Source organism: Myxocyprinus asiaticus, chromosome 15, assembly GCF_019703515.2.
Source record: "Myxocyprinus asiaticus isolate MX2 ecotype Aquarium Trade chromosome 15, UBuf_Myxa_2, whole genome shotgun sequence".
NCBI lineage: Eukaryota > Metazoa > Chordata > Actinopteri > Cypriniformes > Catostomidae > Myxocyprinus > Myxocyprinus asiaticus.
This window is the reverse complement of record NC_059358.1, coordinates 46,361,346-46,381,679: the sequence shown is the minus strand read 5'-3', so window position 1 is coordinate 46,381,679 and position 20,334 is coordinate 46,361,346. Positions and strand designations below refer to the sequence as shown.

At 37.9% G+C, this 20,334-nt stretch overlaps 1 protein-coding gene across 1 annotated transcript in view; it reads right to left on the bottom strand.

Moving 5' to 3' along the window:
- LOC127452521 (glutamate receptor ionotropic, kainate 2) overlaps positions 1 to 20,334 on the bottom strand; it is a 415,871-nt gene that overhangs the window by 44,988 nt on the left and 350,549 nt on the right. Inside the window, exon 15 of the mRNA XM_051718020.1 lies at positions 7,951 to 8,176. Coding sequence (XP_051573980.1) covers positions 7,951 to 8,176 — 226 coding nt within the window. The remainder of the gene's footprint in view (positions 1 to 7,950; positions 8,177 to 20,334) is intronic.

Here is a 20,334-nt window from a genome sequence, read left to right as displayed (position 1 = left end):
TGTGTGATTTTTGGCACCCATTCACTTGCATTGTATGGACCTGCAGAGTTTAAATATTCTTCTAAAAATCTTAATTTGTGTTCTTCTGAAGAAAGAAAACACATATCTGTGATGGCATAAACATGAGTAAATGATGAGAGAATTTTCATTTGTGGTTGAACTATTCCTTTAAGAAATGTAGCCTTCTTTTAATCAGAATATGTTTCAGCATCTCAGTATTGACATTCACTTAAATGCAGGCTCAGTAATTTTCTCATTGGACACTTAGTTCCCAGTCTTATGACTTGATAAGGGTATGTGCGGTTTCTAGGAAGCACTCAGTTGTCCTTGTAACTTTACTGATCAGTGTTGGAGGAATATTTCTTGTTGAATTCACTGACCTGGCTGTTGTTACTGTTACTAGTGTCACTGTAAACACTAGTGACTAAACAGTGATGGTGTTTCCTGGCACATGTTTTCTTCAATCCAATCATTTAATTGGATTGCAAATTCAGAATGTACTGTTTAAGTAACAGAAACTCAATGGAAATATCCTTTTTACATCTGCATCACATGTATTCAGAATAAAATATCTGCACATGCATGGATCCTTGCCAAATAAGTGCTAAAAATTAGAAATCTTTTAAAAGTCTAGTTTAAAAAACATGCATGAAGTTTGTAGAAATGTAAGATTTGTGGCCATGTTGGTTTCAGACATTTTTGAAAATAAATAAATAAATAATAATAATGATAATAATATAGCACAGAAATAAAATATTATTACTACTTATGTCAACATTTTTTTAAGCAATTCAGAACAACATTTTAAAACAAAATTGTTTCATTGCTTTCTAAAATAAATAATAATAAAATGTTATTCCAAACTACTTATGCTAAAAGTTTTTTTTTATTTATTTATTTTTTTTTTTTCTAAGGTATTTCAGCTTTTAATGAGAAAATTATTTGGGACAGGGTTTTACCCTTTTGGGGTCTGTTTTGCGATAATGCCTGGCTGACTGTACTGTTATGCTTTACACAACTCAGCATGGCACCCTAGAACATAACTGGCCTTTCTAACATATCTAAAAATACACCAAGAAAGCTTCTTCTCATGATATTAACGTCACTAAACAAACACTAAGAAAGAGAATTAAACACTTGGAGAATTGCATCCTAAAATTCTCATTGTCCATTCCTCTTCTAATGGCACATTTCTGGATGACAGTATGTAGCAGAGATGAAGGGAGAGAGATGTTCTACAGTGCACTATGAATGTACGCAAAGTTTTTTTGTATCTGCTTGTGAAAGTAGTCTGATTCAAAGGATTCCAAGGCATTTCATCTTGTGTTGTTTAAAACTGAACATTATGAACATATCAGTCACACAAAGCCACATCGCACTGAACAGAATACATCAGTTCTCTCAAGAACACCGAATGAGTGAAATGAAGCTAGCAGTTTCATTCATTTGTCTGATTGATGTGGTGCCTTAGGTAGAGATATCTGGCTCCATAGGTGGCCAAAAGGCCTTTGATTCTCACATCATGGTGCCTCTTCCACTCTTGGTTTATTTTGGTCCTTTCAAAGCAATTCTGTATGTAATGGATCATGCTGTTTTATATGTTATATGATCACATGCTGAGGTCATTTTTCTTTGCATATGTAGCTTTGAGGTAATTTCCAAGTGATTCTACCACAATTTTCTTTTGCTAAAAGCAAAGCAAAAGAAAATTGTGGTAGAATCACTTGGAAACTACCCCAAAGCTTGCACTCAAGATAGTATGGACAAAACCTAATGATTATGTTATCCAGCATGATTGGAGAATGTTCCAGTCTTGTGTGCTTCAATAAAAGCAAGAAAACCTGAACTTTTGTACAGATGAGTTAACACTGTCAATGCCATAAATCTGCTTATTTGATTGTTGACCTAGAAAAGTGCAGAAATATTTAGTAATGTTATATCCTACTGTCACATATTCCCTATTTTTTGTATTGACTTTTGTTGAAATTCTTGTTTAGTTCCCATGTTCCTGTTTCCTGCTAGTTTGTAGTCTTTTTGCAGTTTCATTTTATGACTGATTTTCCCCTGATTGTTTCCACAGGTTTCCCTTGTTTGCCCCTGTGTATTTAAGCCCTTGTTTTCCCTGTTTCTTTTGTCAGTCTTCACATGTATTGTCATGTTCTGTACCGGCTTCCCTGTGTTTTGTTTTCATTTTTATTCTGAGTAACTTATTTCATCTTTTGTTTCTATTAAAAGCTGCACTTAGATCCTCCATCCTCACCTGCCATGTTACAGAAAGACTGACAAAAAATGGATCTAGCGGCCATCAGAATTCTGCTCCTTCAACAAGGGTACCGTCAAGTTGAGGATCACGTCCGTGAGTTTTTAGAGCTGGCAAATGTAGTGCACTATCCAGACCGCTCTCTGGTGGTTTTCTTCCGGGCCAGTCTGTATAGTGCACTGAGGGAACTGATGCCTCCGGCTGATCCTTACTGGACGCTCGGCCAATATGTGGAGAAGGCTCTGGAACTTTGCGGTTCTCTTTATACAGTGGATTATGGCGAGAACCCCGGGCCAAAACCTGCGTCTTCAGCTCCCTTATCCAAGCCTTCCACGGCCCCTGTCTCAAATCCTTCCACGGCCCCTGTCTCAAATCCTTCCACGGCCCCTGTCTCGAAGCCTTCCACGGCCCCTGTCTCCAATTTGTATGATCTGCCACTGATGTCGGTGCGTAGGTCCATGAAGACCCTACCTCAAAAATTGTCTGCACCCACGCCTGCCACGGTCAACGAGCCAACGCCCATGTCTGCCACAGCTAACGAGTTGGCAGCCTCATCCGTCCCAGAGTCAGCGTTGCCAACTTCGGCCATCCAGAGGAGGAGGAAGAGAAGAAAAGTTTCTGTTCCCGAGTCCCTTCCCGTGTACACGACCACGGAGGTCGTTCCCGAGTCTCTTCCCGTGTACACGACCACGGAGGTCGTTCCCGAGTCTCTTCCCGTGTACACGACCACGGAGGTCGTTCCCGAGTCTCTTCCCATGTACACGACCACGGAGGTCGTTCCCGAGTCTCTTCCCGTGCCCACGACTATGGAGGTCGTTCCAGAGTCTCTTCCCGTGCCCTTGACTACAGAGGTCGTTCCCAAGTCCCTTCCTGTGCCCACGACTACAGAGGTCGTTCCCAAGTCCCTTCCCATGTACACGACCACGGAGGTTGTTTCCAAGTCTCTGCCCATGCCCACAACTACAGAGGTCTTTCCCAAGTCTCATCCCATGTACAAGACCACAGAGGTAGTTTCCGAGTCTCTGCCCATGCCCACAACAACAGAGGTCATTCCAGAGTCTCCTCCCATGCCCACGACCACAGAGGTCGTTCCCGAGTCTCTTCCCATGTTCGCGACCACAGAGGTCGTTTCTCATTCATCCAGGACTCTTTGTCTCGAGCCTTCGCCCCTTGAGCCTGCCACGGCTCCGCCTTCCACCGCTCCGCCCCCAGAGTCTTCCACGGCTCCGCCCGCTCCCCCAGAGACTATTCCTCCAGCGGCTCCACCTCCCTGCTCTGGTCTCCTGGCCGTCAGCCTGATCTGCTCTGGTCTCCTTGGTCTCCTGGCCGTCCGCCTGATCTGCTCTGGTCTACTTGGTCCTCCGAGCCTGCAGCTTCGCCCTGGCTCTCCATCCCTTCGACTCTGCCTTGGTTTCAAGCCTCCCTGACTTTGCTTTGTTCCTCTGCTTCCCTTGCCCCTTGTGCCCCCTTGAACTGCCTGTTTACCCCTTGTGCCCCCTTGAACTACCTGTTTTCCCCCACACCTCATGAATAATTTTTTTTTTTTTTTAGCGTTTGGAATCCGCTCCTTAAAAGGGGGGCTCTGTCACACATTTCCTGTTTTTTGTATTGACTTTTGTTGAAATTCTTGTTTAGTTCCCATGTTCCTGTTTCCTGTTAGTTTGTAGTCTTTTTGTAGTTTCATTTTATGATTGGTTTTCCCCTGATTGTTTCCACAGGTGTTCCTCGTTCCCTTGTTTGCCCCTGTGTATTTAAGCACTTGTTTTCCCTGTTTCTTTTGTCAGTCTTCACATGTATTGTCATGTTCTGTACCGGGTTCCCTGTGTTTTGTTTTCATTTTTTATTCTAGAGTTACTTTGTTCACTTTTGTTTCTATTAAAAGCTGCACTTAGATCCTCCATCCTCGCCTGCCGTGTTACACCTATTTCCTCATTCGTCAAGACATTAATTTACATGAATGTTCCCTTTGTTAAGGGTTTATAAAGGGGTTCATCAATAACTAAGAAGTCATTTACACATGCATGAAAAAAAGGTTGACATTCATGCAACACTTTCCAAATAGTGAACATTTTAACTTACTTGTTATAAATACACTTAATCATACTTGTATTGATCAAAAACATTAAATGTCTTGATTTATGCAACAATGCACCAAAAATAGATTTTTATTGTGAGATTAAAAGGAGAGATTATGTAATTTTGTGTTTCTATTCATTACTGTAAGGTCTTGACTCACTTGTGTTGTCACTTTCCTTGTCATGTTGATTTGAAAAAAATGGTGCTGCTCGAGTGCTGTCCCAACTTAACTAGTCCTAGTTACCTAAAGTCCTGCATATATCATATCACAGCATATGTTATATAATAAAGCCTGATGACCATTAAACCACACCGAACTTTATGTACATAGGCTACTAATATTGGCAACTCCTTAATAAATGCTTCATATGTGTCCACTTTACATTAAGGTACATTTTCAAAGGTTACTGATGTTGAATAAATGATATTAAGCATTTATAATCTGTAGGGGAAAAGGGCTCACAGTTTGACAAGTACTGCATGATAGTCGTCCTTTTTATTCATGTTGTTATTATAAGTGCATATAATTGATTTATAATGCATGTTTAAATGACGTCTTACTCATTTGATAACCCGTTATAAACCCTTAACAAAGGGAACATTAATGTAAAGTGTTACCCTTTGTTTTAAATTCCATTTTCAAAACATTGTTTATTGTTATGTGTAAAATAGTTTTAGAATACAGCTTCAGTGTAGTCTCAGACTTTTGGACCCCACTGTGTATAATTTACAAATAACAAATAATGCCAGGAATAATAATATTCATTTTCACAATTTATCCCAGAATGGTATCAAGCATTTTCTGTGCATTATTTGAACACAGCTCATAAACTGCCTCTAACGTGAAGGAGAACATAGAAACACTAATTCCCCTTCTACAAACCTGTGATAAGGCAAATGTTTATAGGGTCATTGTGTTCAGACATCAGTATCATGTATATTTCTGTATGTTTTTAGACCCAAGTCTAAGCAGGGACTCTTTCCCCCATTTCTGCCACTGAAACAGCCAGCGGCCGCATGTATAAAAGGATTAAGACAATCTGCCACTGAGACTGTTATGCACAGGAGGGGAAACACCTCACGGTTTCTCTTTTCATTTATTTATCTCATCCATTAGTCTATTTCATGCACGTTTGCCCCGGGATGAGCGTTTCTGCACATTCGCCGAGTCACTGAAGAGACTCTGAGTGCCTTTCAGAGACGCTAACCTCAAACAGTTCACCTTCACCGACGGAGCCAGATGGTCATTAATCAAAATAAAAAGAAGATTTGAGTCGACGCTGCAGTGTGAAAGAAACAGTGTATCCCCTTTGAGGGGAATACACTCATAAATCAGATACGTGTTGATAAACCGGCGTGTCTCTCATTTCAATCAATCTGTTCAATGATTCATGTTTTCTTGAGGTAGCTATGACTTATTTTTGTGGAACTGTTTCAATCGTTGTTTGAAATATTGATTGACAATAAAAGAGTCACTGTAGCATTAGTGATCACCTTTTTAGAGCTATGAGTCATGGTGACTCATTATTTAAATGTATGACAAGGTTGTCTTCAGGTATATATAGACAGTTGTGCTAATAAGTTTGCATACCCTGGCAGAAATTGTGACATTTTGGCATTGATATTGAAAATATGACTGATCATGCAAAAAAACTTTTATTTAAGGATAGTGATCATACGTATGAAGCCATTTGTTATCATATAGTTGTTTGGTTCCTTTTTAAATCATAATGATAACAGAAATCACCCAAATGGCCCTGATCAAAAGTTTACATACCCTTGAATGTTTGACCTTGTTACAGACACACAAGGTGACGCACACAGGTTTAAATGGCAATTAAAGGTTAATTTCCCACACCTGTGGCTTTTAAAATTGCAAATACTGTCTGTGTATAAATAGTAAATGAGTTTGTTATCTCTCACGTGGATGCACTGAGCAGGCTAGATACTGAGCCATGGGGAGCAGAAAAGAACTGTCAAAAGACCTGCGTAACAAGGTAATGGAACTTTATAAAGATGGAAAAGGATATCAAAAGATATCCAAAGTCTTGAAAATGCCAGCCAGTACTGTTCAATCACTTATTAAGAAGTGGGAAATTCAGGGATCTCTTGATACCAAGCCAAGGTCAGGTAGACCAAGAAAGATTTCAGCCACAACTGCCATAAGAATTGTTCGGGATACAAAGAAAAACCCACAGGTAACCTCAGGAGAAATACAGGCTGCTCTGGAAAAAAAGATGGTGTGGGTGTTTCAAGGAGCACAATACAACGATACTTGAACAAAAATAAGCTGCATGGTCGAGTTGCCAGAAAGAAGCCTTTACTGTGCCAATGCCACAAAAAAGCCTGGTTACATTATGCCCAACAACACCTTGACACGCCTCACAGCTTCTGGCACACTGTAATTTGGAGTGACGAGACCAAAATAGAGCTTTATGGTCACAACCATAAGTGCTATGTTTGGAGAGGGGTCAACAAGGCCTATAGTGAAAAGAATACCATTCCCACTGTGAAGCATGGTGGTGGCTCACTGATGTTTTGGGGGTGTGTGAGCTCTAAAGGCATGGGGAATCTTGTGAAAATTGATGGCAAGATGGCAAGAAAATACTGGCAGACAATTTGCATTCTTCTGCACAAAAGCTGCGCATGGGATGCTCTTGGACTTTCCAGCACGACAATGACCCTAAGCACAAGGCTAAGTTGTCCCTCCAGTGGTTACAGCAGAAAAAGGTGAAGGTTCTGGAGTGGCCATCACAGTCTCCTGACCTTAATATCATCGAGCCACTCTGGGGAGATCTCAAACGTGCGGTTCATGCAAGATGACCAAAGACTTTGCATGACCTGGAGGCATTTTGCCAAGACGAATGGGCAGCTATACCACCTGCAAGTATTTGGGGCCTCATAGACAACTATTACAAAAGACTGCATGCTGTCATTGTTGCTAAAGGGGGCAATACACAGTATTAAGAACTAAGGGTATGCAGGGGTCATTTCATTTTTTTCTTTGTTGCCATGTTTTGTTTTATTATTGTGCCATTCTGTTATAACCTACAGTATCCCATAAGAAATAAAAGAAATGTGTTTTGCCTGCTCACTCATGTTTTCTTTAAAAATGGTATATATATTACCAGTTCTCCAAGGGTATGCAAACTTTTGAGCACAACTGTATATATATATATATAGGTAAATATATGTATGTTTTGTTTTTGTTTTTTGTTTTAATCAGATGTCAAAACCGATTTTAAAATGTGTCAGGCATAACAGCACAGTCAGCCAGGCATTATCGCAAAATATGCCCCAATAGGGTACAACCCTATCCCAACTAAATACCTAAACAAATAAATTAATGAATGGACATGAAATGTTGATTTGATTTAAAATAATTTTACTATGTGAGAGGAAAGAGAGATGAAACTAGGAGATAGGTTGCTTTGGAAAATGATCATTTAGTTTAGTGGTAATTATACAAAAGTATTTGACGGCAGAATGCCTAAAAGAGCTAGAAATATTAAAAATACAAATAAATAGCTGCAGAATCCATTTTGTCTATCAAACAGTTGCCCAGGTCTAGATATGTGAAAAGATGAATCTATGTATGGAATAATCAGTCTTACCCATTGGAGTGCCAACTCCGTAGGCCTTGGAGTCAATAAGGCCTCCAATCTGTGTGAGATTGCAGTTGCGTTGGGTGACAAATTCAATGGTGGTGGACTCCATGAGGAAGGCGTAATCAGAGGTTAGTACCCGCTCAATTCCCTCCTCAATGCTCTTCACCATCACCGAATGCCTGCGACTGCTCATGAACTCCCACATCTTATCATACGTGGAGATCTTCGTTTTCTGAGACAGAAGTTAAATTCATTATCAGAGTTTTAATATAAAATGCTTTTTGACAAATAACCACGACCCAGACAGCCTAATTGTAAACCTCAACTGTAAACAGCTTGATAAGTATTGAGAGATAATCTCTTCTTGAGAGATAATTTTCCTTTCATTAGATTTACTTATTATTTATAGCTATTATATTAAAATTGAAGTATTTAAACTAGGAACAAATAGTAAATTTAGGAATATACAGCAATGATAATATTAGAAATGCAAATTCTTAGTAGTGCTACTTTATAGTAGTATGTAATCGTAATTGGGAGGACACCAAACCATGCAATAAATCGAAAAGAAGAAAGATGTTTGGTTGTCAAGAACTGCAGATCCAGGGTGATCATAGGTATTCATGCATACATTGTACACAAATTTGTGCTGATGACACTGAACCATACAATGTCAATGTACTGACAACATCTTAAATATAAACATTTGTGCGTGTGTACTAATCTATAAATCTTGGTCTGAAGGCTGACTGAGTTACATTACCATAACAGGACACTCATTTATCAGTGAAGGATGGCTAAACATTATCAGAAAAAAGCTTTTGATGGAATATTTATGTACAAATGACATCCAGATGGAACATTTACATTACATTTACATTTATGCATTTGGCAGAAGATTTTATCCAAAGCAACTTACAGTGCAATTATTACAGGGACAATCCCCCCGGAGCATCCTGAGGTTAAGTGCCTTGCTCAATTGGACCGGCAACCTTCTGCTTACCAGTTCTGTGCTTTAGCCCACTACACCACCACCGCACCATGGAAGTGATAATACATGACTAATAATACATTTACAAATGCATTATAAATCATTTATATGCACTTATAACAACATTAATAAAAATGGCAACTTCCCTGAAACACTTTAGAAAATGGGCCAAATAGTGAGCCATTCTATTTCACATGTTATACATTCTAGATTACACTCATTCAATATTAGAAACCTATGAAAATATACCTTAATTTAAAGTGGACACATATGAAGCATTTATTAAGGAGTTGCCAACATTAAAAACCTACTGTATGTACGTAAAGTTCAGTCTGGTTTAACGGTCATCAGGCTTTATGATATGATATATGCTGTTACATTATATAACTGTAATGATTAGGGCTGTCATTTGATTAATTTTTTTAATCGAATTCATTACATGACATGCCGATTATTTAATCAAATTAATTGCATACATCATTATTTGCTGAGAAAGTCCCCCAAATAAAGTTAATTCATATAAACAATGCATAATTGCATAAATACTGTATATTATGTAGGGCCTATAATAAATACATATAATACGGATTGAAATTCATTTTGAAATAAATTGCATTATTGTAGCAGATGAATAAACCATTGATAAGAAAATACAAAAAGTAGCTTAAGAACTCAATATATTGTTTGTTTTATTCTCATATCATTGAACAAGCCTACAGTTGACAGCAATCTGTTTTGCACTGAGTTCGTCAGTGTGTACAGTTCTCACAGGACACGTTCTTGTGCCCTGTCTGCACTTTTTTAACTGTCGCTCTATGTACATGTGCCTCAGACGGATGCATTTCGAGCGTCTCACTGCTATTAAGTGTTATAAACGCTGCAGTTTTAGGATGCTGTGTCAAGTTAAAAGTAGTGGAAACTTTAAAAATCGCATCTCAAGTTTCCTGTATTCTGTTGTGCTTCCTCCTCAGTGAGCGGTTCTCATTCTGTGGCCATAGCTGCGGGAAGTAGGGGGGCTGGGGGTGTTAAGTTGTCAAACCGTCGTATTCTGTATATCCCCACCACCCCCCCACCCCGTCCATCTGCAACACCCCCGGTTCAAAATCTGTTCCCGCGGCCTTGTCTGTGGGTGAGCTGTTTGTGAGGTTTGTTGAGGTGCGCTGCCACATATTGACACGGCTAATAAAAACAGATGTACTTCAAGCTTGTGTTTCTTGTATGGTAGGAAAATCTGCACTTTTATTACAGAATTTACGTATGTGTCAGGGGGCATGATTAATTGTGTAAATTTTGTATCGCATTATTTTTTTATATAATTAATCACACTAAATTAACTTGTTAAATCGACAGCCCTCGTAGTGATGTATGCAGACATCACAGTAATGAATATAAAAAGAGGACTGTAGCAAAATGAAAATCCTTTCTTTTAATCTCACTATAATAGTCTATTTTTGCTGCATTGTGACAGAAATCACAAATAAGGGCACTGTATGTTTTTGGTTAATAAAGTATGTGTGTATTTTTTAAGCATTTATAACATGTAAGTTAAAATGCCCACTATTTGGCAAGTAATGCATAAAAGTCCTTCTTAATACTCATGTTGTTATAACCACAAATAAATTATTTATAATGCATTTGTAAATTAAAAAAAAAATAATAAAAAATGACTAATAAGCCATTTATAAACCCTTATAAAAGGGTTTTAGAAGCTTGTTTGGGTTATAGTACAATTTTGTTGCAGATTATTCTGATCAATATTGATGTGTTTCTACACAACTTAGAATAATCAGAATAATCAATCAATTTTTTCCCCCAAACATTAATATTCTATCAGAGTCTGTTTAAAAAAAATAAATAAATAAAAATAAATAAATAAATAAAAATAAAAAAAATAAATTAAAAAAAATAATATATATATATATATATATATATATATATATATATATATATATATATATAGATAGATATACTAGAACTGTAAATTACTAACAAATACCTAAAAATGGGATCATGTTGAATTATAAATAAACACCCATCGAAAGACTTGAAAAATACAAGTATTCTCGATCTCACTGATCTCTTGCTGATTTTTTAGAAAGAATCAGTATACTGGTAAAAATAAATAAATAAATAAATAAATAAATAAAATTATGTTTTGCTTCTTCACATGATTACTATGACATAAACTGTGGCAGGAACACACAAATCTGTTTAAGCCTAATCCTGACTAATCTCCAAAACTGAAATTTAAACTGACAGCATGCAAAACTCAACATAGAGAACAGTACTATTTTAAACTAGTGGAATGACAAATAAAGCCCATTATCAACAGAGATATTACGATTAGTTGCAAGAAAAAATGGTGCCATTGGTGCCTTCACCCATTTTAAACACAGCAGTATTTTTATGCCTCTGTGAACACATCTGATGGCATTTGAAACCAAATTAAGTCAAATTCACAAGGTCCTGCCTGCCATTATTGTGTGTAATGACTTTTTGTGGCCGGTCGATATTTTAGATCGACTCGGTGATTTGCCGGTGATCAGAATCTTTTGGAGCTGCCCTTGACAAATCAGTCAGTTGAACATGTAGACTACGACTGCTGATGAGGCAAAACCATAGAGACCAAGAGAGAGAAAGAGAGAGAAGAAGAAAAAAGAAATGCAATAAAAAGTCTCATTTTATCTCAAAACAGTAATCGATAATTTTTTTTTTTTTTTAATATTGACACTTGAGCATTGTGCTACTGTATGTTGTGCTAATCAACATATGTATGATACATGTTTTTAATTTAATTGCAATTAAACTGATAATCACTGTTTAAGAGTTTTCGATTTTTATTTTATTTTAAGTCTATTTTCCAAGACAAATGTTGCCTAAAAGCTATACAAATAGTATACTTAGTAATGTAAGAGATATTGTATAGTCAGCCAGTCATCAATGCAAAATAAACCCCAACAGGGTGATCAGGATCGGTCTTTATCAGTCTAAAGAAGTTTATTTTGCAATAACAACTGGCTGACTGTTCGTTATCCAGATTATTTCACAGCAACCTACCAAATAAATAAATTCATGGACATAGAATATTTACTTTTATGTCAGAAGAAAGAGACCACAGAGTCTCTAGAAACAACTGAATTCCACCTCCGATTTGTATAAGAGTTCTGTTGGTGTTTATATTGAGAAAATTACCGTCTGCTCAATTTTCCACTTATAACAAGACTACTTGTGAAATTAATAAATAAATGGACATGATCAGAATCAAGTATTCCAGAGAGCTGTATAATACAGGTAAGTACTAATAAAAGCCATTTTAACCAAGTTCTAAGACATTTTGGTCAAAGTTTTAACAACTGTTTTACTATATTTCTGTCTCTAGACGAACATTGTGATCAGGCCATTTCAGGATGATCTCATTAGTAAGTACAGATGATATTGCACGTATCAGTATCTAAAACTCAAAAATATGAACATGCTAGAACCACTCTTTATTTAATATAATTATGAAAATCGATAATATATATTGACGGTCTGTTGTTCTTGATGTAAAGCACCCACATTTTTCAAAATGTTGTTTATACAAAAACATGGACTTCCAATTGGTCTTGTGTCAGTCTAGGTGGTCTTCACTACTGACGCTAAACCAACCAAATAACCCCACAAGCTTTTAAGTGTGAGGTGACAAAATTCAGTAACAAAATTCAGTAATCAGCTCTCATTCTGTCTGCTTTACTGTCATGTCTGTTATGTGTGATGTGAATACATTAGAGTTGATTTGAGATTGTGTGGATTGATTGTCTAATGCTTTGATCATGCTGAAGTTCTCACAGATTGCACTACTTTAATCTGCTCTTTGATTAATGTACTGCACACTACAATCACACTCCATGCGTTCTTGGCTGCGCTTGCATCACACTTATCCTTACCAATAACAGGAGAATATCACTGAAACAAACAAATGATCTGCTCTGACTCTGAGACATGTACTGAAAAAATAGATTTATTCTGATAAATAGACGCTGAGGGAGTGATTTACCTGTTTGCAATACAACCAAACAGTAAGCATTATAACAAAACATTCTGATGAGTATATTAACATATAATGTGTGGGGCCAAAAAAGCTTTTTATACTGCTAATGAAATATACTTTGAATTGCTTATGTGTAAAATTCCTCATTTGCAAGTCACTTTGGTTAAAAAATCTGCTCAATGAATAAATTAAAATGTAGGGTAGACAGCTAACAGAAAAGATTGCGATGGATTTAAAGACCAGATATGTTCCAACATGAGAGTAGTCTCATACAACAGTATATTGTTTTTCTAGCGTCACTCATTTATCTGTTTCAAATATATGAAAAATGTGCTTCTTGTGTAAATGTTTCTTTCAAACCTCTGTAAATGAGCTCTGTGCTCTGCAGATGGTATACAAAGAATATTATTGCAGTATTTTTGTGTGAAATAAATATTATTATAGAGGCCTAAGCGTATAGTTTCATTTACTGATATTTCCATATCTGCTTCTTTTTTGATAAAAAACAAAACTACACTAGCAAAAAGATGGATTTTTTTTAATCAAACACTGATGGTATTTTGCTTGCCATTGTGTTTGTTACTCATGTTTCTTATTTCATTGTTTTAGAGCTCATATTAACAGTATCTAAACTTCTGCACAGAATGCACTGTAAAACTGAAAATGTGCAGTTGTTACAGTGTAAGAAGCTATTTCTACAAGTTCTGACACTTAAAAATTGCTTTCATTAATGTAACCAAATGTATTCAGGTTGATTCAGACATACTCAGTGTTGGGTACAGCAAGTTACTCAAAATGTAATCCTCTACAAATGACTAATTACTTCTTTAAAATTGTAGACAAGGCATTTGTTTTCCAATTAATGACCAAAGTTCAACCATGCAACTCTGTTTGGTGCAAGATAATAGGTTCTTCAAACTGGTTATTTATTAGCCAACTGACTCACTCACATTTACATTACATTTACATTTGGTCATTTAGCAGATGCTTTTATCCAAAGTGACTTGCAAATGAGGAACATAACAAGCAATTTGTCATACAAAAGTCAACAGCATCTGCAGTATCGCACTGCCAAGTTCTCACAGTGGCTGGAGTAGCTCACATGCGACATGTTAAGCCAATCAGCTGGCATGGTGTAAGCTGATTGGTCCTTTGCCATATAATCAGGTAGCCAATCAACTTGTGTCTCTCTCTTGCCTAACATTTAAATTGCTCAGTTTTGCAGATAATCTGGTTTCAATGCAGCGTGCTACAATAGTTTTTCTCCGAAACCCACCTCCACCTCAGCACCACTATTCTAGATATGTTAGAGGGGGATTGTTTGCAGTGTCTGTTTGTGCAGCAGCATGTCATACATTCTTGATGCAGCATTTCTTGTGTCTATTTGTGCAGCTGCAGCATGTCCGCATGCTAACTGAGTATATCTGTGTATGTTCTAGCAATAGCAAGTCTTAGTACTTGCTCTGCAGTAGCAGCAGCAGCAATGTTAACAGATCTAGTCCGCCAATAACAATATCCTATAAATGTGTCAAACCCTCATCAATATGCTAAGCGGGGTTGCACCAATCAAGGATTAATCTTAAACTTAGATTAAATCAAGGTTTATCGGATAATTCTGTAGCACCAAACATGAAACTTTATTTAAAAATAATCAGGGTTATATTTAAACTATTATTTTAATCCTGAAATGAATTTCAAATCAAGATGAACTTTAATCCATTAGCTCCATTCCTTTAAAATCGAAATCATAAATTAAATCAAAGATAGGGATTTTTTTTTTCCACCCAATTTGGAATGCCCAATTCCCAATGTGCTTTTAAGTCCTCGTGGTCACGTAGTGATTTGCCTCAATCCGGGTGGCGGAGGATGAATCCCAGCTGCCTCCGTGTCTGAGACTGCATCTTATCATGTAGCTTGTTGAGCGCGTTGCCACGGAGACATAGCGTGTATGGAGGCTTCACGCCATCCACCATGGCATCCACGCTCAACTCACCACGTGCCCCACCGAGAACGAACCACATTATAGTGACCACGAGGAGGTTACCCCATGTGACTCTATCCTCCCTAGCAACCGGGCCAATTTGGTTGCTTAGGAGACCTGGCTGGAGTCACTCAGCATGCCCTGGGATTCGAACTAGCGAACTCTAGAGGTGGTAGCCAGCGTCTTTTACCACTGAGCTACCCAGGCCCCCCAATCTTAGATAGGGATTAACTTTAAACTTCTAGCTTAGGTAGTTTAAAAAAAAAAAAAAAAAAAAAAAAAAACAGACCTAAAATTAAACATGAATTACTGGGTAAGAAAACAATTGATGTGGATCAGCCTTCTGAGAGACATTTATCATATTATTTATGCTTATTATGCCCTGAAATCTCGGAATGTCAGACCACGATGTGCTTTAAAATCCGGTGCAGCACATTTACCTGGCTACCCTGTATATGTGGAGACACGGGACAGAGACGAATCTCTTGAGGGGGAAGCAAGAGGAGAGTGTTTATTTGGCATTTAAACAGAGTGGTTGCAAGCAACTCATGATCATTATTGCCCTCTTCCTCTCTCATGCCCGCTTCAGTCACCAGCCTGGGCTCTTCATTTCTGGCCACAACTGTGACGCTGTCACCCATATCACTTATGTCTTGTTTAATATTGTCAGTCCTTTTTTCTTAAATTATGCAGCCATATTTTACCCTTGTGCGACCCTGCGTCCTTCTGTATGGACATTGTGTTTTGTCGCTCTACGCTATGCATCATTTCATTTAATTTAAGCCGACAGATCTCAGTTCAGGACACTCTGGGCTGTCAGTAAAGGGTTTTTGATTCACCGAATCATGTGACAAAACAACATGGTGCCGATCACAGCAGAGTTTGTTTTTTTGGAGAAACGGCAACAAAAGTGCATCTGGTAAGAAATGCCATTTTGAAAATTTGAGCGATTTATCGTGAAAGGCATGCTGTTAAACACAATGGCCACTGATGTGGACTCCAGGGCTATTTTTCCTTATAAATCATATTTTTACTGTGCATTATCACATTGATGTAAAAAAAATAAAAATAAAATAAAAAAATGTTGCTTTCAGAGGCTTTGTATGGAGTTAGGATGAAACTAAGGTGCATTTTGAACTGTTCTGAGAACAGTTCAGACAGACAGCACATTGGAGTTATTCACTAAATAGGGAACAAGGGAGCATCCTATAGCTTTCCTATGCAGCCAAGTGCATTTACTCCTAACATCCGACCAAAAGTTCAGTTTCAGGCTGCAGATGCTGTTTAGATCACTCAACATGTTTGGCAGACATTGGACAATGATAATCAGTACACTGATTAAGCATTTATAATGTATAATGTTATTTTAACATGGTTGGCAGTGGTTGACTGATTCTGGCCATAATCTTGAATCAGAAATAATTATGCTGATTTCTGATTGGTAAAATGCTTCAGCACTGGCTATTACTTGTTTGTTTGACAGCGCAAAGAGGGAACATTGAGCTTTTGTTGCCAAAGTAGAAAAAAACAAACAAATATTGCAACATAAAAGTCAAATCAATTCAAATCATGTTTATTTGTATCATTTTTTAATTTTTTCCAAAGCAGCTTGACAGAAAATCAGCTGAAAAGTCTGTAAGATCTCAAAAACATGAATAACCAACACTACTGGAAACATAATTTGATAAAAAAAAAAAAAAAATAATAATAATAAAAAAGACTTTCTATAGCTTCTATAAAATGTCATAAATTAGTCCTACTGTCCCCATGTAAGAACATACATTTTTAGGAAAACTATTTGCTATATTGCTTTTTTGCATGTTTATTTGTCGCACACAAGTCATTCACTCAGCTCCACGCATTCCTCCCTTACAATGACACGGTAGGGGGCGCACGCCCTTCGGCTGCAACAGAAATGCAAAGAGATGTACATGCTAAAATAATTCATATTTTAAGTTTAAATCATATTATTAATATTGTAATATTTATAAATGTGTAAGCCAAGTATTGTACTTAAAATTAATTAACTTTGAAAGTCACTAACTGTAGTCTGATTGTGAGAATTTTTTATATAATTTTTGACTCAAATTATTTTTTTTATTTTTTTTTATCAGATGTTTAACAATGGTCATACTGCACCAATCACACATGTTCGTGTCTCTTATGTGGACATTTATTTTCACATTATAGCCTTACGATGCTAAAGGCTCAAACAGTGATGAATGGAGCTCCTACTGAACGCTGTGCAGTTAAAATTCAATATATTTAATCAAAATTCACTTTAAGTACCTGCAGCCAAATTTTAAACTGCAATGGAGTATCTTAACACCACAGAACCACAGTAAATAGATTGATGAGGATATGAATTGACATGACCTAGTGTTCATATCTCAGCCCAAGAAAGCAGCCCTCAGGTATGCAGAGCTGACACTTAAACAGGATGAGTCTACATTACAGTGAAATGACCCATTATTCCTAATTAAATTAGAATGTAGTGTGGAAGACATTTAAACTACATTTAAACTCCACTCATCATATGCGATTATGTGCAGCTGCTAAAAAATTATTTCACATTGAAACAAAAGACTAGAGAGCATGAGTTAAACTGACACTGACAATTTAGTTCTCACAGGTATTGAAATGTTGAAGGGTTGACAATAAAAATAGTTGATATGAAAATGTGTTCTATATTTATTAATGTGTTATTATCTTGTTATCATTATTGTATATAACTACTTTAAATATATTGTAATATATTACATATTTTCTGTTCTCTTCATTTCAGTATTTAAAACTGAGAGCTTTGTTGTATAAAGAGAGAATGTATTGAGCCATAAATCTTGTGGGTGATAATACAACTTGTCTTTAATATCCTCACTAATAAATATGATTGTTTTCTCCAGTGTTCAGTGCTGTGTAGATTGTTTCTCTTTGTGAGATATTCCACCGAGAGGCCCGTGTGCAGTAATGAAGATCAGTCCAAAACAAACATCTCCAGGCCTTACCCATAAGCCCCTGATAATAATGCTGGAAAGTGCAGCGGGCAGGTGGGTGTCCGTTTTAATTCACATTCTAATTATCCTGACATACACACATGGAGACAATCCCTGTGAAGCCATACGTCAGGTCTTGCAGCACGGATTTCACAATGTAAAGATATTTTAAAGAAGTTGTTAACTACAGAGAGAGAGAGAGAGAGAGAGAGAGAGAGAGAGAGAGAGAGAGAGAGAGAGAGATGTGCACAAGGAAAGGCATTTTAGAGCATCCACAGGGATAAGCAGAGGTGATTATGTATGTATGAATGCTTGTGTGTGTTGTCTCTATGGGTCTCTATTGTTAGGCTTGTCATAATGTCTTTGATTATGGCCTATATAAATATATAATATATACCTGTTTAAAGTATTAAAGAAGTGCCACATCTCTACAACCAACCCACAATGTGTAAACAATGTGTAAGATGCACATTTTCCATCATATTTCGATTACAAATTTTATGATTTTAGCTAGCAAACAGGGCTGCAATTTCATTAAAATAAATAAATAAATAATCCTACCACAGCTCTCATGCGAGAAATAACCTGGCAAGGAAAAGAACTTGAAACACAGACTGCTTGAAAATGTTGGGAATCTCTGACCAGAATACAGCAAATTGCAGGCCTTCACCTGGTTAAACAAAGCTAGAATGCTTTACAAGAAAACAGGACACACACACAAACACACATCCTGGAAGGATCAGACTGCAAAGGATTTTGTTTCAGACAAGATGTCTGGACTGTCTGTGTGCACAAGACACGCATATGATGCTTTAAGAACAAAAATCGACTTTAGTCTTCACATGTTATAAAACAAGCCTGTATATCCAACACAAAGGGATCACTTCCTAATTACAGTACACATCTGGGGCATTGCTGGTTGACACTGTCCTGCATGGGGTGTCACTAACTGAACTTTTACTAAATGTAGAGTTCAGTAGATTTAGATTAAACATTTAAATTTAAGATTTGAATTTTAAGTGGGATTTTTGCACTACAATATATTGTTCTTGACATGTATGCTAAGATTAATAGTTGATCTCTGTGGGTGCAGTGATATACACAATAGCTTGGGTGAACAGGTGATTGACATCATAGCTGAAACTATATTGTTTATTTTAGTATGCCTGGAACAAAGTTTTGACATATTAACATCCAGGACCGCAACATATGCCAAAATGCAGCCTGATCCCATGACTTGTTAATGTGGCAACATTTTTGCAAAGTAATATTATGTGGTTCATTACAGGTATTGCGGCAGTTCCAAGGTGAAATGTCCACTGTGTGGTGCTAAAAGTGAGTTCAAAGTTCTCCAAAAAAGATACGGTTTTTAAGATTAATGATCTATCAATTTTAAAGGGATAGCGTGGTGATGTGGCCGTGGCCGAGCGACATTTGTGGAGAGCGAGGCGGGGAGAGGAAGAGCAGTAAGGATTGACACCTGTGGAAAATCACCTCTAACAGCTGTTTTGTGTTGCATTGAGAGCTGGAGGGGATTAAAAAGGCAGTCCAGACCACTGGAGGGAGAGAGAGAGAGACCGACGTGTGTGTGTGTGTGTGTGTGCGCGCGCCCTGCTGAAAAGCAAACCGTGTCTGCTAAATTGAAAAGTAGTGTAACTCAAGAAACTTACGTGGGTTGTTAATCTGGCTCTTACTTCCTCCTACCCACCTGGACAAGTGACTTATCACAGTGGTGCCGAAACTTGGGAATTAGGAGGAAGAAAATGCTATCATGGAGTCCTCGCTGCTGGCCGAAATATTCAAGACCCCTGCCAGCATTCACCAAGCCCAACATCAGTCTCTGCTTGAGCTGCATCTGGAACAGGAACAGCGGTGCCAGGCGCTCTTCCAGGCTCAAGCAGAGGACCGGCAGGTGCTACAGAGCTTGATACACCAGGAGGGGTCTTCCGCCATTACCCCGGACCCACCTACGGCCGTATTGCACGTCACACTGATGAAGATGGGACCTCAAGATGACCCAGAGGCTTTCCTTGAGCTCTTCGAGCAGACGGCGAGAACATGGAACTGGCCTAGCACTCAGTGGGTGGCCCGCCTCGTGCCGCTGTTTTCCGGGAAAGCCCAACTCGTGGCCCACCAACTACCTGTGTCCAACCTCCTGGTGTATGAAGATATGAAGACAGCCATCCTGCAACGGGTCAGCTGAAGCCCAGAGCAACAACGGCAACACTTCCACTCACTGACTCTCGGCGAGCTTGGCCACCCATTCACATTCGCTCGAGAGGCTCCGTGACACCTGCCAAAGGTGGCTGCTGGCTGAAGAATGTGACAGCAAGGAGATACTCGATCTGGTGGTACTAGAGCAGTTCATCGTCTGGTTATTGAAAGGAACAGTGGA